The sequence below is a fragment of the Panthera pardus genome, unplaced genomic scaffold (assembly GCF_024362965.1).
Source record: "Panthera pardus isolate Hobbes unplaced genomic scaffold, ASM2436296v1 HiC_scaffold_18, whole genome shotgun sequence".
Classification (NCBI taxonomy): Eukaryota; Metazoa; Chordata; class Mammalia; order Carnivora; family Felidae; genus Panthera; species Panthera pardus.
In genome coordinates this window covers 19779562-19803549 of record NW_026526743.1, presented here as the reverse complement: position 1 = coordinate 19803549, position 23988 = coordinate 19779562, and the positions used below count along the sequence as shown (strand labels likewise).

Sequence of the window (23988 nt, the reverse complement as noted above, 5' to 3'; positions counted from 1 at the left end):
CTGTGACGAATGTGCCAATCATGTTAACGACAGGGGGAAATGGGTATGGGGTATGCCTGAACTAGCTAATATACTTGTAACTTTTCTGTGATCCAAAACTATCATAAAATTCAAAGTTTATCAATTCCTCGAAACACATATACACAAAAAGGCCAAGGGAGACGCCAAAAAGGCATCTGACAAAATTCAACATCTTTTCCTGATAAAATCTTCTCATAAGTCAGGAAGAAAATACTACTTCCTTAAGCTGATGATATCTATTTATGAGAAGTCAACGGTCAGAATCGGGTTCAATGGTGAAATACTACAGGAAAATCCATACAGATGCCTGCGGGCACCGTTGTTACTTACCAGGATTCTCAGGGGGCAATTTCCCGGGCATTTGAAGAGTAAATGCCTATTTCTATTGGCTTTGTCCCCAAAAGCTCTAACTAGGGCTGCATCAACCAGGCTGCTTATTTGCAGGAAGCCTTTCTCTCTGGTTCTTTGTCCACATTTTCTGGCCGAATACCAGACCTGTTTGCACCCTAAATGCACCCATTTTCCAGTTACTCTTATGGGCAAAACGCACTACCTTGCTTTAAGCCTCAGAGGCCCACAGCCCCTCCACCACCAAGGTCCCAGCTACACTTTCAGACATGGGGTCTGCTGAACCTCACAGAGAGAGCTACTCCCCTCCCTCATGTCTGGTCGTGCGGACAGAGAAGGCTGGTGGGCACGCGGGACCTGCCCTGCCCAGTACGGGATGGCCCAGGATGAGGCAAAGCCTGTTCTGAACACTGAGGAATTGTCTCCCCAAGGTGGGCCTGCCTCTTAGAAAGGGCTTGCTCAGCTCATTGAGGTACAGCCAGCTGGGTGCAGTTTCGTGGGCTGCCTTCCTGAAGGGTGTACCAAACAGATGGGGGTTTCCTGACCCCTCTCGTGGTAGGCCGAGTGTGGCCTGCCTCCAACAGCCAAGGAAGTGCTGGCAGGAAACCTGCATCAGCCTCACAACACAAGGCAAAGAACGGGTTCCGCCACACCCAGACCTGGGGTCTCAGCAGGCCCTTTATGAGCCAGCCGTGCCGTGGCTTCATCCCTCAAGGTGGCCAGTGGACAGAGGATGTGTCTGCCATGGAGGGGACAGGACATGCCCATGACAGTGACCAGGCCCACAGAGAAGGTCTGTCACATCCGTTCTCACCCAGGGGGGCTCAGGGTCAGAGGCTGACTGGACCTACACCTGCCCCAAAGGCCCCGAGCAAAACTCTAGCACCTTCATGGAGGAAAGTAAACTGAGGGTGGCCTTACTGACACCCAGGCTTGCCTAGAGGGAGACCACATTAGGTCAGACCACTCCCAGGGGACTGAAAGCTATACATCTCCAGAGCCTCCAAGAAGGAGGAAAATACGGGCTTCCTGGTAACATCCATCACCAGTGAAACCTGGATCCTCTGCACGACCCATAAGGGGCACGGCCAGAGCCGTACAGGGCCATGTCTGACCACCACATCCAGCACGGAGAGCCCCCGGCAAGACCCAGAGCCAGAGTGGGACACGCGGGTCCAGGCACCTGAGAGATGGTCCTTCGGGGATTACAGTGCACCGGGAGGGCTGGACAAAGAGGGAGCTAATCTGAGAAAGCCTGGCAGTCTCAGGACACCTGGAAATGCAGCCCCTGCAGATATAACAGAGAAGCCGGGGAGTCTGTGGGTCCTGTGGGGGAGCTGGGAGTGAGGGATGAGCTCGGGGGTCACCTGTGCCTGGTGAGGCCTAGGGCTCGGGTCAGGGGGCAGGACAGGGAAAAGCAGCTTGTCTGCGCCAGCTGCCTGTGTTTCTACAGCCATAATCGCCGCGAGTTAGTAGGCTTGTGGTTGTGGCGTTTTCCTGCAAACTCTCCCATCTTCCAATTATCCTCACTGCAGTTAAGCGTTCTAGTCCTCAGAAAAAGAAAAAAAAAAACCGGACTTATTTTACAACTACACAGCAAGGGTTCTGCAACCTGCTCCCTGGGGTGGGTGAACTGAAAGACCCAGCACCGCACAGCTCACGTGGAGAGAGAGACAGTGTGTGAGTGTGTGAGTGTGTGTGTGTGTGTGTGTGTGTGGTGTATATGTGGGTGCAGGTGTGAGTGTATATGGTGTGTGAGCGGTGTGGTGTACAAGGTGGTGCACGATGTGGGGGTGTGTGTGCACAGTACTTTGTAACTGTGTGTGTGATACATGCGTCTGTGTGGTGTCAGTGATGGGGCGTGTAGTGTGCGTATGTGTGGCACATGTATGCGTGGTATAGGTGGGTGGTGTGGGGGGGTGTATAGGTCTGTGGGGAGTGTGTGTGGTGTCAGTGGGTGATGTCTGTGTGCGTGCACACACGGGCGCACAGCGTCAGGGGAGGAGACCCTTCCGCTTGGCCCCCATCTCCCATGCCCGGTCTGGACTCAGAGGGCACACCGAGCGCACAGAATCGTGACTCACTCGGTCCTGCCAGAGGGCGGGGGAGGTAAGACGACCTCAGAGCGGCCAGCACAGCGGAGCGAGTTCTTCAGCAACCAAGGAGGCTACTGGTGTGGGCTGCTGTGGGGACACAACAGCAGGGAAAGCCCAGGCCTTGTCAAGGGTCTCCAGGCAGGGTCGGGGGCATCTGCCAAGAAGGACCCCAGCCCGGGGAGGAGGACGGACAGCCATGCAGTCCCCCAGCACGCCTCACAGACCTTCTGCCTTTAAATCCCTCCCACGACCCCCACGGAAGTGGTCACGGGAGAGCCCCAAATGCCCCATTCACAGCCTGGAGAGAAAGCATAATTTCAATTAAGGTCCCAGGCTGTCCAAAACATCGTTATTAATCTCCTTGTGGCAAACGTGAGCCGGGACCTGCTTACGCAGCCAATTGAGCCTGCTCTAAATTAGCGTTTGCAGGTAACTGGTTCCGCCACCAGCCCCACGCCAGCCGGCTACAAGCTGGTTACGCCTCTAACGTGAAATAATATGAGGCGGTAAAATGGACGGCCTGGTTGGGCCTGCACTCAGGTGCCCTTGGCGCCCGATTTACCCACACATTAACGTCTTCTCGCTTTAACACAATTTACTATATAGCTCAGCTGCAGAAAATGATGTTCGTTCCCTCTGAAAACCCTACTCACAGGCACAGCCCAGAGGAGAGGGGGATCCTAATAAACGCCATCAGCTCACTTTTTCTTTTAACATGCCCTCAAGATTTTATAACAAACCTTTGATTATAAAACAGACAAACAAAGATGAGGACCGGGTTTCCAGGCCAGCATCTCTTTGGCCTGAGTCTGGGCACCACTGCCCTGATGGTCTGCCCTCTTCTGAGAAAATCAGCCCGTCTCAACCCCTATCCCCTGCTCCCACCCTGCCCCCAAGTCCTGACACACAGGAGTCCTTGCTCGTCTTGCCCTGTGTCCCTCTGTGGGGCTGGTCAGGCTCCTGGCACAATGCCCAGCAGGTTCCAGGGATGCTCTTTTGGGCCCGTGGGTCAGCAGCCTGCACAGGAACCTGGGCTCCCTGGGCCTTCCCGGGCATCGGTCCAGCCTGGCGTTAAAAGGGCCACACCCCATGGGGAAACAATACCTGCTTTAGAGAGGATTTTATACTCCCCACCTAGTTAAGAAAAGAATTCTAAAAGTTCATGGTGGCATAGAGGACAGCAAAAAATAGCTCAGGACATTTTCTTCTCTCTCCCATCCATCCATCCAACTCACCCACACATATCTCCTGACACCAACTGTGGGGCAGACACTGGGGATAAAGGAGACAGGACTTCAAGAAGCCTCCAGCCTCCCAAGGACACCAACCACAAAACTGTGTCACAGAGTCACCTGGGCAATGACAGAGAAACGTGCCTGTGGGGAGGAAGCTTGAGGCAGAGAGAAGTCAGCCCATCTCACCACAGCAGGTGCCCCCAGGGGCTTCAGCTGGCACTGGCCTCCTCAAATCTGGCCTGGGACATCCCAAAGTGTAACAATGACAACCATCTTCCCACTGTCTTCGGGGGTGACACCCTCAGCCCCCAAAGGTCACCCTGCTCACCTGTCCTTCAGGAACAGATTCCGCCTCGTGTTCTCATCTTCTCTGCCTCAGCTTTTCCCCAGCACAGTCCCAATCCCCCAGTGCTGTGCCCCAGGAACGCCCCTGTTCTCAGCTCTCAGGGCAGACACTGCTTCCCATGTGCACCTCCTGCAGCCAGCCGTAGCGTGTGCAAGGCATACAGTAGGTGCACGATAGCATGCACACCTGGTGCATCCAGTCAAGCTGAATTAATGCCACTTGGCATCCTCAGGACAGCCGCTCTGCTGTGAGCTTCAGGCTCATGTTTCTGATCCACAGAGGAGGCGGCCGTGGGGCCAAGGGACTGGAGGGCGGGGGCACTGAGCAGTTTGAAGACGAAGGTATGGTGTCCCCAGAGCTCAGCTTAACCAAGGCCCCTTCAAAGAACAGCCAAACTCAACGTGGAGACTCCGGATCTTGATGCAAACAGACCAGCGTGGACTAGGTATTAGTAAGATTAAGGAATTACTGTTAATTTGGTTAGATGTGGTAATGATGTGGTGGTTACATAAAGGGAAAAAAACCTTCATCAGCTGAGACACCTACTGCTATATGTACAGGTGAAATGACATCATGTCTGGAGTTGGTTTTAACTTTTTTTAATGTCTATTTATATTTGGGGGGGGGAGGGGCAGAGAGACAGCGAGACACAGAATCCGAAGCAGGCTCCAGGCTCCAATCTGTCAGCACAGAGCCTGACGCAGGGCTCGAACCCACAAACCGTGAGATCATGACCTGAGCTGAAGTGGAACACTTAACTGACTGAGCCACCCAGGTGCCCCGTGGGGGTTGGTTTTAAATATAACTATAGCAAAACAAAAGGAAACACAAACTCTTTCAGGCTCTGAGCCTGAAAGTCTCATTATATTATTCTTTTCTCTTTTTGCATAGGGTGGTGGATTTCTGAACTTTCTCATCAAAAGAGAAAAAAAAACCCTGCACTGCCTTGGGTCGGGGAGCAAGGAGCTGGGGGAAGCATTCCGAGGGCCGCTGGCCAGAGCTCACACACAGGCCCACCTGGGCTGCAGCGGCCTCAGGCTCTGGACAGTGGGTGGGAGGGCAGCTCATGTCCCTCCCAGGAGCCAGCTTTGGAGCTGGACTTCCGGCAGCTTAGGACACGGGGCTGCCACCGCACAGAAGACGTTAGGGCTCCACCCTGGGGCAAGCTAGTCCTGCTCTAATTTCTGGGTTATTTTTATTTGAGGCATCAGCTATGGGCCAATTCAGCGGGGAACAGATTTGTGGGGCAGTGCCAATCTGGGGGACTGCTGCCCGGCCCACCTCCCAGGTAGCCCTGTAGAACCCCTCCTGGCCCTGATCCTGGCGGGGGGCAGGGGCCGCGGGACTACCAGAGCAGATACCGCACTGCAGCAGACCACGTGGAGGCAAAAGCTGGGACAGCTCTGCGTGCCTGTCCCTGTCCTCCTCCAGCGTGACAGAGCTGGGTCCTTGACGAAGCACTTGTTCCGTGCCCCCTCCTGGGACTGCACAGCAACAAGGGCCCTCAAGGCCATGTTAACCTCTCACTACTCGGGGTAAGAGGAGAGAAACACAGAGGCCCTCTGTTCTGGACTCCTTTCAGGGTTAGACTTTGAAAATGACGCTGATCCCCAAGCCACATGAGGTGAACAGAAATGCCCACAGCGTCCACTGCTGATTCTGTCTGCACTTCAGCCTCACCCCACACTGACAAAGCAGGCAGGCCAGAAAGGCTGAGAGAGGGACGTGGAGGCACAGCGGGCCCCGAGAGCACCCGGGTGGACTCAGCAAAGTGGGGAAGGGGTGACAGTACCAAACCCGTACAAGGGGCACCCCGCCATGGGGCGGGCAGGATAAAGGTGAAACTCTTTTCTGTACGTACACTTCTGACACCAAATGTGAGTGACACCGAGCAATCTTCCAATTCTCTGTGGTCACCAAATGGACGTCCTACAATTTAATTCTGACATGAACGGCCAGGGTGAGTACAGACCTCCCAGTCCCACAAGCCTGCCCCCACTCCAGACACCAATCGCAAGTCCAGGCCTCTGGTACTTCTGGCTGACTGGCTATAAACTGGGGGCTCCTGTGACCCCCTCCCTTGGGTTTGATAATTTGCTAGAATGGCTCACAGAACCCAGGAAAGTGTTTTACTTACTATTACCACTTTATTAGAAAGGATACGACTCAAGAAGAGCCAAACAGAAGAGGGAGGCACAGAGCAAAGTATGGGGGAGGGGCAAGGAGCTTCCATGCCCCCTCCAGGTCGCCACCCTTCCAGCACCCCCCCACGTGTCCACCAACCCCACTGTGTAAGGTTTCTATGCACGTTCCCTTCTGCAGGCACGACTGAGTAAATCACTGGTCAGAAGTCCACCTCCAGCCGCTCTCCCCCTCCCTGGAGTTTGAGGGGGGGCTGCAAGTTCCAACCCCCTAATCTCAGCAGTGGTTCCTCCAGCAACCAGCCCCCACCTTCCACAAGTCACCATATTAGCATAAACTCAGGTGCCCTTGAAAGGGGCTTATTATGAATAATTCAAGAATTCCAAGGGTTCTAGAAGCTCTGTGCCAGGAGATGGGGGCAGAGACCAAATATGTGTTTCTTATTATGTCACAGGGAGTGTCCTCTCCCCAGTGGAGCTTCTAGATGGTACTGTCACTGGCGGGAGACCCGGGACTGGGGGCCTCCTGCCCCAGGACCTGGGTGGGAGGAGAGCCACAGGAGCAGTTTGGGTCTGACCCAAGGGCTTCCTCATGCCATGGGCAGCAACCTGCTGACCCCTGGGTCTTGGAGAGGGGCTGAGGCGCTGGCCAGGCCACACCCCTCATGCTGGGCAGCCCCGGGAAGCGCTCCAGTGGGGCGCTATAGCCTAATTGGAGCCCAAGGTCAATGGAGTTCTCCAGAATGCTTTACGAGCCACTTAACCATTCCTCGACCCAGTCATCCAAGCACAGCAGACATAATGGCAGTGTTTACACATAAAAATGGCAAGCTTTCTTTACTAGCGGCTTTCAGAGTCACAATAGCAGCTATTTGGTAAAGTTTCCCACAAATTGCAGAAACAAAGTCCAAGAGTGGAATGATGGGGCACTAAACCATCCTGAAAAGTAATCAGAGACCATTACCATCAAACACTCCGCCGAGAGCCGGGGAGGTGGCCACAGTCGGAAGACAAATCCTCTGCCCACGATGCCAAAGCCCTGCTCGCGATCCCCACTCAATCTGTGCGCGGGGCTGCGGCGCCTCATCTGTTACTTGCTCAGGGAACATAAATTACTGTTTTTTACATTTTAATCTTTACCCAGAGAAACACGGCAGCTTACCTTTCCATCTCATATTCTTTCATTCCCACTTTTACAGCCTTCATTACCTGGAAGATGGATATTAAGCAAAGACATTTGTATTAAGGAGATAAGTAACACTGCCTTATAAATAATGTATAGCACTTTTTCAAAAGAATCTCTTCTTTGAAAAAAAAAAAAAAGAGTGATATGTGCACACAGTGGTGCAGAAATGTAACAAATTAGAACTTTTTTAAAGCTCCGAAAGCTGCACAGTTTATTTAAACCACTCTGGAGCACTTCCATTTGGAAGCCAGTGGGCATCCAGCACCCAGCTCTATGGCACAGGCAGCGGCAGACCGAGGGTGGCAAAGACTTAATCCAGATGCCTGGTGAATACTTGATGCTCAGAGAGCGACAGTGACCATCCTAAAGGGTTTCCTTTGCTTAGCCGTCATAGAACGTGCAGAAAATGAAACGCATACAAGAGGCTGTGGCTCACAAATGCACAAAGCCACGACCACCATTAAGCAGGCACCAGGCCACCCGTCACCCTGACTGTCCTGCAAGAAATGCGCCTCCTTACTTGCTCTGGCTCCTCAGGTAAAGTGGGAAGGTTTGGGAAGGAGGACAGTTTTTGGAAAACGGAGGACAGTAATCCATGTGCTTGAATCATGGGTGAGGACGAGAGAGTCTTGAAAAGCAGCTGGAACCTGCCGGAGTGCTGGGAAGGAGAGCCCTGCCCTCTTGGAAGTGGGGGACTTGTGGCTGGGAAATGCCCTGAGGGTGGGTGCCTTAAGGTGAGGAAGAGGGGCAGAGCCTCTGTTGTCTCTGCCCCCACGGGCGAAGAGACAAGAGCCATCATGAGTCTCTGCTGGAAGGGACACCTGCTGCCTGTTCATGGGGCACTTGGGACTAAAGCTCCCCAAGACCACCTATCCAAATGGGGCCCTCCTGCCCCGCTCAGAGCAACGCCACTCGCCCACCCCAGCTACCAGCACCCCAACGAGCCTGTGCCCAACTTACCTCCCGGTGGGCCTCACTGGAGATTCTGTTGGTGTAACGCAAAACCTCCAGCTCCATGTCCGTTTTAAAGACCCGGCTTCAGAGAGAACAAAGTGGCAGGTCAGTGACTCCCAGCAGGGGCTGGCTGGACAAGCCCCCTCCACCACCGCCTCCACCCCACGCACCCCCGCCAGGGAGACCTCGGGGCCCGTCACACCTTGCACAGCCTGGGAAGGACCACAGGGCCGGCTCACGCCCAGCCAGGCTGCAGATGGGCCGCCAAGGCCCAGGACGGATACGCTGCGCTAAGCACCGCCCATCCTGATTTAATGCCAGCCTTGGGCGTGCAGGTTGTTTCCAGTTTCAAGATCTGGAACCCACCGTGGGTGGTGGAAGAGGCCCAGATTCTGTAGCCAGACACGCGCTACCTCACTGAGACTCAGTTTCCCCATCCATAAAAGGGATAAAATCTACCTGGCAAGGCTCTTAGACCTGAATCAACTGTGCTGACTCCGGGGCTCTGCCCAGTTCGCTGAAGAGGTCTCCTGTTTCCTCCCTACCCCACCCGCCTGCCCTCGGGGCAGCCCAGGAATAACCCCTGACTCTGAGCCAGGGGTGGGAGTGGGGACAGCAGGTGGTGCAGCCACTTCCAGCTGTGAGTGCAGGTAAGAATTGTGGAAACAGCTGGTCTGCAGAGAGGAGACCAGGAAGACACAAGAAGAGAGGGGGTGCTGTGTGGGGCAGGCAGGCACAACCCAGAGACCCTCCTGTCCTTCTGACACTTAGCTGTGCCTCCTGCCACTGGACTCCAGGGGGTCCTGGGGTCCTCATAGTAAATTCATGTTAGTTTTCTCAGATCTGCTTAGGTCTTTTTGTAATCGATCTCATTGCCAAGTAAGACTCAACCAGAGAAGCTACAGAAATACTGGTTGTCTACCCCTCCACTTCGAATAAGCAACTCTAGGCCATGGGCAGTGGTGGCCGCGACCAGTCACTAACAGCCCAGCATCCTCGGTGCATCCCCCATGGTCGGCTTCACCAAAGCTCCCCTCCCTCTCACGAAGGGGACACATTCGAGCAACCTCCAGATCAGCAAAGCCAGAGTGTCTGACGATGGCCCGCCCCTCTGTTCACAGTGTATCTGTCTCTCATCCGGCCGCCATCTGTGCCCTGAAGCCCGACCCGGGCCAAGGACGGCAGCGAAGTTGCCCCCACCTCCATCAGGGGCAGCAAACCTCTGGAGACTGCACGGAAGTAGCCGCAGTCAGCCACTGACTCATGCCGTCTGCATGGTGCCATCCAGCTGGGACAGCCAGCCATCTGTCACGGGGAAGTGACAAAGGTATCCTGGAGCACTGAGACACCCTCCTAAGACCGTAAAGCTTTCTGGGGGATGTGGAAAATATAAACCCCTGAGCCCAGTGAGACTCTTCCCAAATGAACATCCTTTCTTTCTTGAGAAGGAGTCCCTGAAGGCTGACATTTGGCTCTTTATCATCATAAGGTGTCTCTGATTCTCCACCAGGACACTGGGAGTAGCCCACCTGGGGACCAGAAAGCTGCTTCCTGTGCCCTGGAGGTGAGGGCCCAAAGCCAGAGCAGGACTCAGGTGAGCGGCTCAGGCTCCTCAGGCCCAAATCCACTCACAGGATAACCTAGCAGCCTGATGCTTTGCTCCCCATTGCCGCCTGCTCGGTTCCAGCCTGAGCGACTGGTAAGCAAGGAGTGGGCCTCTCTGTTCTCACATGCGGTGATGACCAGAGTAACAACGCAGGTGGGAACCGGGCCCAGGCTGTGCCCGCCTCCAGCCCTCTGACCCTCTGTTGGGCTTAGACCTCTGGTCCAACCTGCCAGCTACCACTCCTGCCAAAATTCCAGACCCCCAGGCCCTGTGCCCACCCATCCGCGTGGCCTTAACCAAACCCTCATGAGGGATGAGCCAGAGCCTGTGCCTGCTGCCCCCATGTTCCAGGGCCATGAAGGCCTTGGGAAAATCCGCGGCCGAGCGGATGGCACAGCAAAAGCTCCCAGTCACCAGCCCCATCGGTCTCGCCACGGCCCCAGTTCTGCTGTGAGTTGCACGGGGGCGTGCAGGGCGGGAGGGCTCCTCTTAACTTTATCTCCCCAAGATCTCTCCCTTCCCCTCCTTGGGCCCCCTCCCCTGCTCAGTGCATAAATGCACTCCTCTCTCTCCCCTCCTCTCCAAATTCTCAAGCCTTCCCCTCCCCACTCACGTCCTCCTCCCCACCCACTTACAAGGGAAGGGGTGGATCAGGCTCAGCACCCCAACACACACCTGGGTTCAGAGCCCACGTGGCCCCTATTACCAGGAGCTCTACGACCACCCACTTTCCTCCTCCCCACCCCCCGTCCTCCTCCTCCAGCCAAGCTCTATCCTCCGCTACTCTGCCACGTTTCCGGAAGGGAAACCACAACTGTCCTTGCTTTAGGCGGGGAGCGAGAGGAGCTTTCGTGTTTGATCTCAGAGCTCTCCCCCATCCCCTTCCCTCCTCTCTCCCCTCTCCTCTTCTCCCTTCAGCCCACCCCTACCCCCTGCCAGCCCCCCTCTCACAATGTGTGGGAGGACCCCAGGCTGCCAAATTCAGAGGCCTTCCCTGAGTGCGGAGAGGAAGCAGCACAGTGACCCCCGCCTCCCCTGGCACCGCTGGGCTGCTCCCATCTCCCGATAAGGCCTCCCTCCCTCCCCCTCTCCACTCTACCTCTGCACCTGCTCCCGAATGGCTGTCTGTGGCACAGGCCTCTCAGCCGCTCCTCCACCCGCAGGTCCCCCAGGCACCTCCAGCTTGGCGGGACGCCAACTCCCCCACCTCACCCCACAGCTGCAGCGCCCCCCTGCCACTTACAACAGAGACCTGCGTGCCATCCCAGATCCCTTCCTGTCCCCTATCCATTGCTCCCACATCCAAGTGATGACCAAGGGCTGCAATTCCACCTCTATACCCTCTCTCAGACCCTCTGTTTCTCTCCATCCAGACCCTACTGCCTCCGGCCTGGACAACCTCTCTGGCCTCTTCGTGCCTCCAGGCCCAGGTGCTCAGGGACAGCGGCTGCAGATCTTTAGTAAACGCAAATGTGATCGTGCTTTTCCTTGCTTAAAAGCTTTGGTGGCCATTGGCTTCTCCTCCAAGGGGACCTGGACCGGAACCACATTCTCTTCTCATCAGAGACACAAGCACTTCCAGCCATGGAGGCCACGTCCTGTTTTCTTGCCCAATTTGAGTTTGTGGAAGATGACACATGAGGCTTCTAGCTGCTTTACTCAGGACTTACTTGTAAGTCATATTTTAAAAAAAGGGGGTTTCCTGAGTGGCTCAGCCGGTTGAGCATCTGACTTCAGCTCAGGTCATGATCTCACGGTTTGGCTCATGAGTTCAAGCCCTGCGTCAGGCTCTGGGCTGACACCTTGGAGCCTGGAGCCTGCTTTGGGTGTCTCCCTCTCTCTCTGCCCCTCCCCTGATTGCACTCTGTCTCTTTCTCAAAAACAAACATTGGAAGGAAGGAAGGAAGGAAGGAAGGAAGGAAGGAAGGAAGGAAGGAAAGAAAGAAAGGAAGGAGGAAAAGAAAGAGAAAAGAAAAGAAAAAAGAAAGAAATCAAACTGAATCGGGACAAACTATGCCACAAAGGCAGTTCTCCAACGAAACCAGCCTGGCCCACATGAATCCAAGCTTTAAAGACCCCAAGAACAGATGCCTGTGTGCTGGCTCACCTGATTATCCACAGGGCACTCTGGGCCTAAGTCTTGCCCAGGTGCTGGGCATTCAGCCTGGCCCCCCCCCCCCCCCTTATCTCCAGGACACAAGCACCAGAAACGGTTTTTAAGATTAATGTAAAAAAATAACAAGACTTTCCAGCATCTGGCAATTTCTCGCTATCTTCGGGAAGGACTGACTACCCTGAGCCTGAGGAGGCTATTTCCATTACTCGTGGGCAGGAAAAGATAAGGAAAAAGGGATTCCACCACGGCCCCGCCTCTGTTGTCCCAGTGGCCTCCGGGGTGAGGGATGCCTAGTGTCATACTCGGCCCCAGCCTTGTTTGGCCCCGGGATGTGTGGGGTGGCAACAAGCAATATAAGCTGCAAGTTTTCTATCCCCAGGAAAGGACCGAGGCTGCCTCCTCTACGAGGCATCAGAGGACCCAGGCTTAGGACAGGACAAGATGCAGTTAACAAGTCTGCGCTGGAAACAGCTCAGGCTCCTCGACTAGCAAGAGGAGGTGGCTGATGCGTGCAGGCGATGCGGCACTCGTGCAGAGTCCCCAGGCCTGCGGCCACACCCGTGAGCATCATCACAGCCAGCGGGCCACTCAGGGGGAAGGCAGCGCTATGGGCAGGGGAGCAGGAGTGGGGAGAAAGTCCCTTCACTACGTCAGGCCCAGAGTCCCCTGCAACAGGCCAGAAATGACAAAAACCGGACTAGGTTGAGATTTTTTTTGTGCAATCTGTTTTTTTTCCCCTTAAATATGCATAGGTCACAAAACTGCCTCTGGGCATTAAACCCAGGATTAAGGCATTAATGAACTGAGGTTTGAATGCTCCACTAATTAAAATAGTAGCAAGACAGAATGAAGTATTTCCAAAATCAGTGTCTAAGTGTCAAAGTGCCACCGTGTTGAACAAAACCCATCTGAAGGGACAAGTATTCCATCCCTCCTGGAGATGAATGTGCAGGGGATGGTTCTGCGGGAGCAGGCAGGCAGAGTTCAATGCCACAGGACCCCACATCCATTCCCTCTATGCCCCATGACCTGGTGTTGCAAAGGATAAAATCCCAGAACAACAGGAGGGACAGAAAGGAAAGAGCTAGTTGGAATTACATATCTTCAGGAGGCTCAATCAATAAGCCCTCTCAAAGAAATCAGAGCCATGAAGAAAATAGCGGTTTCGCTCAGCAGTGAGCTGAGTGTGCTTGAGTCGTGGCGTGGGCCGCGCGCAGGGGAGGCATGGGAGGGTCCACCTCTGCGTTTGCTGACTGGGGCCCGGCCACGCCTTCCCCTCTGCCTGATGTGCCCACACCCCATCTGCTGCCTTCTGGGGCACAGTCACTCTGCCCTAGGATCCCCACTGTCCACTTGGCCTTCCTGTTAACGTAGGGTTAAATGCCTCTTCCTCAGGAGACAAAGACAGCAACCCTACTGGAAGACTTTTCACGTACACACCAAGAATCTAGGTCATCATCTACGTATCTTTTCTAATTCGGGACATGTTACCGGGATGCAGGGTCCTGCTGTGCCATCCACACCTCACCATCTCCTGCGCACAGAAAGCCAGGGGAAGGAGAAACAGGTATGTTATCCCACTGCCGGATTAATACACGCAGGACACCTTCACTCTGTGTAATTAACAGTTCTAAAATCGGCGTGTGACTCAATTTAACACAGTCTCTCTTAAAACCCAACAAGGCACACGGCAATTGCTGACATGCTTGCTCTTCTGTGACGCTTCCAGTGGTACTTAACTGAAATCCAAGGCGCCGAGCTATTAAGACTGCACAAAAGTATCTCCTTTTATTTCCTAACCTGCCTTCAGATCAATTTAATCATCTGCAGAACAGGAAAGGAGAACCACAGCCTAAATTATGGAAGCGAGACGCCTGCTCTTAAGTTTCAACTTTTGACCTCCACATCCAAACTGCAATACCCAGCACAAGAAAAGAAATTATCAGTTATGATCTTATGTTTCTGGGGAAGAGTATGATGATAGAGGAATTTACAGGAAATCAAAAAGGCACTGCTTGAGAGAATGGAAAACAATAAAGCAGTCACAGAAAGGAAATGAATGACGCCCAAACAAACACTAGGAAGGAAGCGTCCTCTGTGCTAGCAGAGGCTGCTCCTTGCCTATCAGATAGGCTCTGGGAGGAATCCCAGATCCCCAGCCCAGCAGCTAACCAGGAGCCAGGGTGCATGAGTGGCAGGGGGCATGGTGCTGAAGGAGGCTTAGCCACACAGTCCTGGGCACCTACCTGCACATGCTGACCTCACACAAGATCCATGCCGGGGCCTCTGAGCACCGCTGCATCTGCAGTGGCCTAGAGGGGACTTCGAAATGGCTGAAACTCAGGCACCCCTCCCCCCCCCCACTCCTCCAGGGTGCCCCTCAGATATACAAGGGGCAGCACAAGATCCGGGAACTACCGACCTGGGCTCAGCCCCTGGCTTTTCCTCAGGCAAATCATCTCCCTGTGCCTCAGTTTCCTTATCTGAAGAATGGGGATAATCGGAGCACCTAGCTTAAAGCATAAGCAAAATATCTCTTTGAATGAGGTGACATATGTCAAGTGCTTAGCACAGTGCCTTGCACACAAGAAGTCTCAAAGGTGACATTTTATTAAGCTGAGTTAGCACTTGACTTCTACTCTCATTCAAGCCTTGAGCCATCATCCACCAAGGGAGACCACTTCTGTTTTGCAGGTGAGGAGACTGAGGCTCCATGCTATCGGCTGAATATTTGTCTCCCCCACAAAACTGATATGTTGAAACCTAATCTCCAACGTGTCGGCATGCAGAGGTGGGGCCTTTGGGAGGTGATGAGGCCATGAGGGCAGAGCTCTTGTGACTGGGATTGGTGCTCTGATAAAAGAGACCCCACAGAGCTCCCTGCCTCTGCTGCCATGTGAGGGCACTGCAAGAAAATGGCCACCTCGGGACCAGAAAGTCTGTTCCCACCAGACACGGAGTGTGCTAGCACTTGGATTTCCAAGGTTCTAGAACTGTGAGAAATACATTTCTGTTGTTTATAAGCCACTCCTGATGGTAAATGTTATGGCAGCCTGCATAGTCTAAGACACTTGGTGAATCTTCACAAGTTAGGTATTACTACAAGCTCACTGACAGATGTAGCTGAGGCTCAGAAAAGTTAAGCGACTTCCCAAGGGGTGCAAGCTGGGTTGAGAGTTTGGATTTGCCTGCGTGGAGGGTTTTTGTGTCACCCCAGGCAGTCCCTCTCCATGGGGCCTAGACAGAGGGGGTGATGAAAGCATTCAGGACGCAGGGGCCCAAAGATGTGCCAGTGAGTCATAATTTAACATCACAGAAAACCCTCTCCTATAAATGAGGGACCAGCCTGCCATTGCACCCAGAACCCTTCCTTCGCTTACTTGAAGAGGGCAGTGATCAAGACCACCATGGATCTCACCCGAGAATGACTGCAGTCACTACAGAGGCCAGAACCCATGCTATTAAAACACACCCTTGAGGCAGGAAGGACAGTGTGACATTTCTAAAATAGTTCTACTGCCATCAAATGCCAAATAAGTCCCTTCTGCTGCTGGCTTTGATAAAGTTGGGAAGTATTCTTATGAATGCAGAATCCACCTCAGAGCCTTGGAAGTGTCACTAGAATTAAAGTGTGCTTGTTCCAAAGTAACGAGCTAATGGCTGATCCCTCAGGAGATGCCGGAGCGGATAACCCAGCCCGGTCTCCAAAGCACCCGAACTGTTAGCAGCCGTGAGGGAACGTCACCTGCGGGGTGTAAGTGGGTGCGGGCCCATTCCTGGGTATCCAGGATTTAGTCTTCTGTCCACTGGGAGCTACAGATGGGCCAGGCGTCTGTTACTTTCCAAAAACAAGAAAAGGAGGCTGTGAACGAGAAGGACCCAGGCCCCATCCTCAGAGGGCGTGCGGCTGCCGACAGAGCTGGGCTGGCCGGCCTGCCCTCCGGTGAGCGCCCCCAAGGGGTCAGTCCCGATGCCAGTCCCGACGGCCCTCGGATTTCCACCTCTGGCCCAGCCTCTCTCCCACCGGAACCTGCTTCAAACTCAACATGCCCCAAACAAGTCCCCGATCTGTCACGGCACCTGCTCTTCCCAGCCATCCTCATCTCAGTGACACACCACCCAGCTGTTTAGGACAAAAAAACGGAGTCACCTTCAACTCCATCCTTCAGTCGTGTCACAGTCGGCTCCTCCCAGGGGCGTTCCCCTGGACTGCCCCACCACTCTCAGCTCTGTCACACCGCCTTTCCCCTGCCACCTGGGCCCTGCAGCAGCCTCCCAGCTGGCAGCCTGTGCCCTCTCTTGCCCTAGAATTGAGTCTCCAGACTGAGGCCAAAGCGATCGTTTAAAACACAAACACAATCCTACCATTCTCCTGCTTAAATTCGTCAAAGGTTTCCCATGGTTCCCGTTTCTCTCAAGATCAAGTCCAAGCGGACACCGTAGCCAACCCAGCCCCCTGCCCACCTCTCTGACTGCCCTCAAGGCCTCGGAACACGCGGCCCCTGGACCTGCATCATCTCCTCCTTCTTCCTGATGGAGCTTCCCCTAGTCGGAAGGTGCCCAAACTCCAAGACTAGGTGAGCAAGACCTCCCAACCAGATGGGGAAACACGACCACAAGGTCATAGCATCAGACATGAAAGGTCCGCGCACCTCCCCGCTGTCAGGTGATGAGGTGCCAAAGGCCCCACCTCGCCGCTCTTCTACATTCAGAGTAAGTGCAGCCTTAGAACCAATAAAACACGTTTTATTGCTGAGCAACTTGATGGCTTAGGAAGAAAACTGGTGGCACGTCAGAGCTGGAGGGCCACTTCCAGGGCCCACGGAGGGGATGCCCAACCCGAGAAGGTTTGCCTTGCTGTGACCTAACAGAAACCAGTCGTGCTGCAGGACCGGGCTGCCGGTATCAGCAAGGGAGGAAACTAGGCAACACAAGAACACATACAAAAGGATGGCAACTTGTCAGGACACAGATGCCACAGGAGGAAAACACGTTTACCTTTCTGGTAATAGCATTATGGATGATGTCTGTTTTTACTCTTTTCATTATCTACTTTAAGTGAGCTATGTAAGTGTGGCTCGCTTAGGGTAGGAGTTTTTAAAAGACTGCTTAACAAAGGAAAAGATAAATTTAATTGACATTCAAGTGATTTATGCCCTTTCAGAAAAACAGACCAACTGGCGCGCACGCACACACACACACACACACACACACACACACAGAACCAGAGAAGAGAGCTGTTCTGGGGACTGTCTTGTCTGAGGGGCTCTCTGAGATGGAGCAGGTGGCGACAGCCAGGTCTCTGAGCTTCCTGAGCGGAAGCACAACAAACAGCCAAAGCAGCCACAGGCAATACTCACCACTCCACGATCTCTGGATGAAGAATGGTGTTGTTGACGTTAAACCTGCAGAGGAAACACAAAGCAAGCCTATTAGTTCAATGGTCCATCATCTCCCAGCAAGAAATACCTCTTTCAAGACATACCAAGAGAGGACACGACCCAAAGAGGGCCGCAAACTATAACTCCACGATCCTCCGGCCCACAGAAGACCTGCCGCCCGCTGCTTGCAGCAGACATGCGGCCGCACCGAGCCCCCTAAGTGCTGTCACTTGGGAGAGCAAGCTGCTCGGCTGCAAAACTACTCTCCACTCTTGCCAGGCAGACCTAGCCTTGTCTGTCAAGTGTACCAACACACTTATAACAGGAGTCCCAGAAGAAAAGGAGAGATGAAGGAGAAGAATATCTGAAAAAATAATAGCCCAAAACGTCATTGATTTAATGAAAAACATTAATCTACACATCCATAAGGCCCAATAAACTCCAAACAGGATAAGTCCCAAGAGATCCACACTCAGACATATTATAATCAAACTTTCAAAGGACAAAGAGAAAATCCTGAAAGCAGTAAGAGGGGAAGAAAAAAAAAAAAAAGCATGACATACAAGGAACCCTCAATAAGATTAATGGCTGATTTCTCATCAGAAACTATAAAGGCCAGAAGACAGTGGGATGAAAGAAAAAAAAGTGTCAACCAACATTCTATATCCAGCAAAGCTGTGTTTCAAAGATGAAAGAAAAATTAAAACAGTCCCAGATAAACAACCTGAGAGAATTCATCGCTAGAAGACCTATCCTACCAGAAATACTAAAGGGAATCTTTCAGACTATAGTGAAAGAACCCTAGACTCACTCAAATCCACGTGAAGAAAATGAAGGCATTGAGAAAAGTAATTACATAGGCAAGTACAGAGACAGTGTAAATGTATTTTGTGTAACTCCTTTTTTCTCCTGACTTAAAAGACAACTGCAAAAAGCAACAATCATAAATCTGTGTGGACCAACAGAACATATGAAGATGCAATCTGTATGCAACAACAGCACAAAGGAGGGGACAAAACAAAGCTATATAGAAGCAAATTTGTTGTAGACTACTGAAATTGACATTAATGCAAACTAGACTGTTATCAGTTTAAGAGGTCATTTGTAATCCCCCAGGTAACAACTAAAAATATAATTAAAACAAGGGCACCTGGGTGGCTCAGTTGGTTAAGCCTCCAAATTGGGATCAGGTCATGATCTCATAGTTTGTGAGTTCAAGTCCCACATCAGGCTCTGTGCTGTCAGTGCAGAGCCTGATTTGATTCTCTGGCTCCCTCTGTCTCTGCCCCTCCCCAACTTGCTTGCTCACGCGTGCGCTCTCTCTCTTTCAAAATTAAAAAAAAAATAGCTTAACGAACTGAGCTCATCAGCATATAAAAAGGATACACACCATGACCAAGTCCAATTTAGCTCAGGAATATAAGGTTACTCTGACAGACAAAAATAATCAGTGTAATATGCTCTAATCTATTATTAATTATATTAATAATTTATATCAACAGAATACAGAACAAAACCACATAGATACAAAAAAAGGATCTTACAAAATCCAACAGCCTTTCATGATAAAAAAAACTCAGTAAACTAGGAAGAGAAGGAAACTGCCTCAACCTGATAAAGATATCTACAAGAAACCCACAGCCTACATCATAGTTAGCAGTCAAAGACGAAAAGCTTTCCCCTAAGATGAGAAGCAAGGCAAGGATTTCCTTTCTCTCCACTTCTGTTCAATACTGTACACAAGAAACATCTGTCATAGTGATCATACACTGGAAGTCTCAAGAAATTTCAAAGCACTGAGATACAGAAAATGTACACTGATTACAGTAGAATTAAACTAGAAATCAGTAACAGAAAGAAAACTATAAAATCCCAAATTGTTTGGAAGTTAAGCAACAAACTTCTAAAGACCCACTGTTCAGAAGAGAAATAACAAAATTAGAAACTAAAAGCATGAAAAATCAGAACTGGTGAAATGCAGCTAAAACAACACCCAGAGGAAAACTGATAGCTCTAAAACGTACTTAGTGGAAAAGAACACTGAAAACAATGATCTAAGCTCCCATCCCAAGAATGTCCCTTTCTTCTCTCTCAAGAAGCTAGAGAAAGAACAAACAAACCTGAAGAAATTAAAAGGAAATGAAAATGTACAGAAATCAATGAAATAAAAGGCAGACATAAAAATAAAGAAAAATGTACAAAGTCAAAATGTGTTCTTTGATAAGATAAACATAACTGACAAGGGGACCCCAGAAGACAAAAAGATCAGGTCGGGGTACATCATGTGTGACCCAGAGCCCAAGGTGTCAGTGGGAAAGCTGGGGAAGCCTGGCATGGCCCAGCACAAAGCACAGGCCTCAGCAGAGAAGCTCCAGCAAGCCTTCAACCCTTTGGATTCTGAGCCCTGCTCCATCTCAGGTCAGGATATTACACACAGGGCATGCTGGCTTGTGACCAGGCAAGGACTCTCCATGGCCCCATTACCAGGGTTTGAAAAACACCTATCTAATGCCGTGGTTGTGCAGCTGGTACCCCCAGTGCTGGCTGAGCCCATCGAAGAAGGAGGGACAGAGGAGAGAAGGGAGAAGGGGGCATTAGCAGGCCGGGAGGATTCTAGCTCTCCAAAGCTGTCGGGAATCCTAGCTACACAAATTCAAAGTCACCTGACTAATTCAAAGTCACCTGAAATGCTGTAGAATCAAAGCCCTACTTGTGAAATATCAAAGAGACCTCAGGCAGCCAACATGGTTTGGAGTCAAGAGCAGAGCAGCAAATGACATAAATCAAGACGACAACCCAGGCTCTGCCTCCCATTTCCCCAAATGTCACTTTGACATTAGGAAAAACAATGGCCTATCTACTCAGCAGGCAAACACAGCAGTAAAATCTCACTTTATAAAATGTACATACGTATGCACACGTGCACCCGTGCACACACAAGCAGCAGAGTGACCCAGCGCACAGGTAACATGGATATAAAGAGACAGGTAAGATGAATACACACACAGGCAGGCATGCGCTTAGGAAGAGATGCACGTAGACACACACAGATGTGTATGCAACACACACACACACACACACAGGCATGTAGACGCACCCAGACTAATACACAAAGATCCACCCCTAAATATACACACATAAACCCACAGATGCACACAAATGCACACTCAGATACAAAAACACTCGAGACAGGGGCACCTGGGTGGTTCAGTCGGTTAAGCGTCTGACTTCGGCTCAGGTCATGATCTCACAGTTTGTGGGTTCGAGCCCCACATTGGGCTCTGTGCTGACAGCTCAGAGCCTGGAGTCTGCTTTGGATTCTGTCTCTCCCTCCCTCTCTGCCCCTCCCCCGCTCACGCTCTGTGTGTGTGTCTCTCTCTCTCAAAAATAAACAGTAAAAAAAATAAAAATTAAAATTTAAAAAAACCCACAAAACCAAAAACACTCAAGACACACACAGAAGAGTCCAAAAGACATTCACCACAGCATTGGCGGGGTTTAACTTGGGGTGATGAAATTTGGGTATTACCTCTGTATAGTCAGCATTTTCTATGATGAGCATGTATCAACTGGGTAAAAACAACAACAAACCCATCAGTGCCTATGAGGGTGGGGAGCGTGTATCCTAGAAGCAGAGGGTAATTCCCTGATGGGCTCTGCCTGAGGGACGGGTGACAAAGGGTAAGCAGTATGGGCCCAACCGTCCCTGTCCCTGTCCCTGTCCTCCTCCCTGCAGTTTCTAACCCAAGGAGGGAGGCGAGGCTTGCTGGAGAACAGGCCCTAGAAGGGCCCCCCACTGCCCACCCTTGCTAGGGGCTGGGGTGGGTTCCTATCTCCTCATGGAGACTCCATGGGCCATAATAAGAAGCCCACACCTCACATTGATACACAAGTTAACAGTAACCACAATGCCAAGTCCCCATGCCACAGACCGGCATTTTGTTGCGATCATCAGGTTTTAATAAAGTCCCTCTATTTCCTGGGTTTAAAAATTCACATCTTTGAATGTTAATACTCCTACATTAGCAACCCCCAAATTCAGCAATTTCATATTTAACTGCTTATTTAAATGGAATTCATTTGTAACCAATTGTCTTCAAATATGCAAGGCAATTTAAGTAAATGCCAGAAGATAAGAGATATGCTTATCCCGAATAACCAGCTGATGTGAAATATCGACCATATTTCTCTCTCAGACAATGGCACGACACTGAGCCCTCAGTAACTCACTGCCCTGGCCTAGGGCTCCTGGGCAGTCTGCCTACTTTGAAGGGAACTATTTCATGCCAAGAAGGCACCCCCATGGGCCACTTGGCCCCCACAGATCATCTTCTCCTCCATGGTCAGTCTCTCTCTTTCTCTCTCAGGAAAATCTGCTCTAAAATCTACCTCCTCAGATGCTAACAAAGATTTATCACGCCTGCCTCTGCTCCCAGGCTACAGGAACCAACCTCTCCAGGCAGCTGTGGGAGGGAGCCCACGGGGAGACCTCACATCCCCCAACTCCTGCACAACCAGCCTCTCCACCTCAGCTCTGGCTCACCCCAGCCACAGAACAGTCCTGGCCATGCCCTCCCCAGGACCTGGCAAGAAGTACCCGACCCCACTCTCCAGCCAGAGCCCATGGGGTGTCTGATCCTTCCACATCTTCTGTGGGACTTATCCCTGCACCAGTGTGGCCACACGTGGAGCCGTGGCCTGCACCAGAGCCCAAACTCAGCACAAAGCCCAGCAGACTCTCCGCACCTGTTCCCGTCATCCCAGAGAGAATAGACACACTTCTCGGTGACCCCAGGGGCTCCAGGCCATCAGGAGGCCCCGGTGCATGTCTACCCTTCCCACCTCACCCTTGTCTTCCTGTTCCCTCTGCTCCTGTTCTCTACCATCACCACCACTGCGAGACCCGACACATTCCCCGACGTGGGTAGCAAGCGGCCTGACCCTGATCTGAGAAGGCTGGGACAGGTCTGAGGTCTCCCAGAACCAAACCCACAGCCCCACCAAGGTCACAGACCCAGAGGCAGCCAGCCCCCAGGAGCCATACTTGGAGAGAAGGTCGCAGGCCAACTGTCCACCTGGACCAGTGCCCAGGGGGTCTGGACTGGGTGGACATGTTGAGGCCACCATTCTACTATAAGCTCCTTCCTCCCCTCAGGCCAAGGGATAAAGATGGCCTGGGATGGCCCATCAGCATAAACCAAGAAGCGAAACCGGAACTTCTGCCACAGCAGGTCAATCAAAAATCCAAGATGCAAGGTGTTTCAGAGAAGTTCAAAAGGGTCAAAACCAAAACCTCCGGGAATAAGGTGCTTTATTATAACCGATGATAGAAGCTGATGGAAAGTAGGACAATAGCAAGATTCACCTTGCTTAGGAAACAGGCTATTATTAGCCCCAGCAAACAGCTGGAGACAAGGCAGGCAGGTGAACGTGGTGGCTGAGCCGCAGCAGCCCTCAAGGACAATGGCAGAAGTCAGGAGGAGGTAGAGTCAAGGCGCTGGCAGCCAGGATGGTGGGAGGCAGGGGTCTGAGCTGCACCCAGAGCCCAGGAATATAGACATGACTTTCTGTACGGAAGCCACTGGCGGGCAGCTGGAGGCAGAGACTGGCGCCCAAGGTCATATCCGTGGCGTGTGGGGTGGGGGCACCTACCACAGGCTCCTCCCCAACAGAAGCCCTGAGGGTGGAGCTGCTCAAAGGGTGCCCCAGTGGGATGAGAGGCCCAGAGGGAAGGGAGGGTGTGCCACGGGCAGACCAGGGGACTCCAAGGCAGAGAGGCCCAGGGGAGGCCTCTCACCAGCAGTGCGTCAGCCAAGGCACACGGGTACAGAAGCCAATCCCTCAGCACCGGCTTGCAGGAGCAGGCTCTCAGCCCAGTAGTGAGGGGCCTGGCAGTATCCCAGAGTCAGCCCCGCCTGGACTGGACTACAGATTAGAGAGGGCCCAGTCCAGTGCCTGGGGAGAACATGCAACATTAAGGCAGTCCTGGCTCTCCAAAAAAGCTTCCAGATGCTGACCGGGTGGGGTGGGGGTCTGGCAGAGCAGAGGCTCCTCTGGGCTCTTGGCAGGGGCTAAGGAGTCCCAGGGAGCAAAAGGGGACAGAGGCTGAGGTCTGCCTACTGAAAGGACGTCATGTTCACAGCAGGACTCCTCCTACCAGGGGAGGGGAAAAGGTCTCAGCTTCCACTGCCCCTGACTGTGATGTCCCTGGAATCTCCCCATGCCTCTTCTCTGGGAAAACTTGGGGAACAGCCAGCAGAGCTCTGCTCTCAGGGGCTACATCATGAGCTGCCTCCCAGGAACCATACCTGCCACAGCACCTGCCAGACCTGTTCCTGGGGTGCTAAGGAGGTTCTCAGCATCAGAAACTCTGGAGGGGGCAAAGAACCCACAGCTCACTGGTACTGGGAACCTTATAATCAGTGATCCTGAAGTCCACCTGGCTCACTACATAGATGGGGAACCAAGGCTCAGGAGGCAACGGGGGGCGGGGGGGGTGCTTGATGGGGGTGTGCTTGTGAACAACTGTTTACTGAGCACCAGCTCCGTGCCAGGCTC

General features: G+C 52.4%; 1 protein-coding gene across 1 annotated transcript in view; it reads right to left on the bottom strand.

Annotated features, from left to right (window-relative positions):
• PEPD (peptidase D) overlaps positions 1–23988 on the bottom strand; it is a 112070-nt gene that overhangs the window by 59842 nt on the left and 28240 nt on the right. The window contains exons 7-9 of the mRNA XM_019423369.2: positions 17410–17454; positions 8334–8409; positions 7350–7396 (exon numbers count right to left, since the gene is read on the bottom strand). Coding sequence (XP_019278914.2) covers positions 7350–7396; positions 8334–8409; positions 17410–17454 — 168 coding nt within the window. The remainder of the gene's footprint in view (positions 1–7349; positions 7397–8333; positions 8410–17409; positions 17455–23988) is intronic.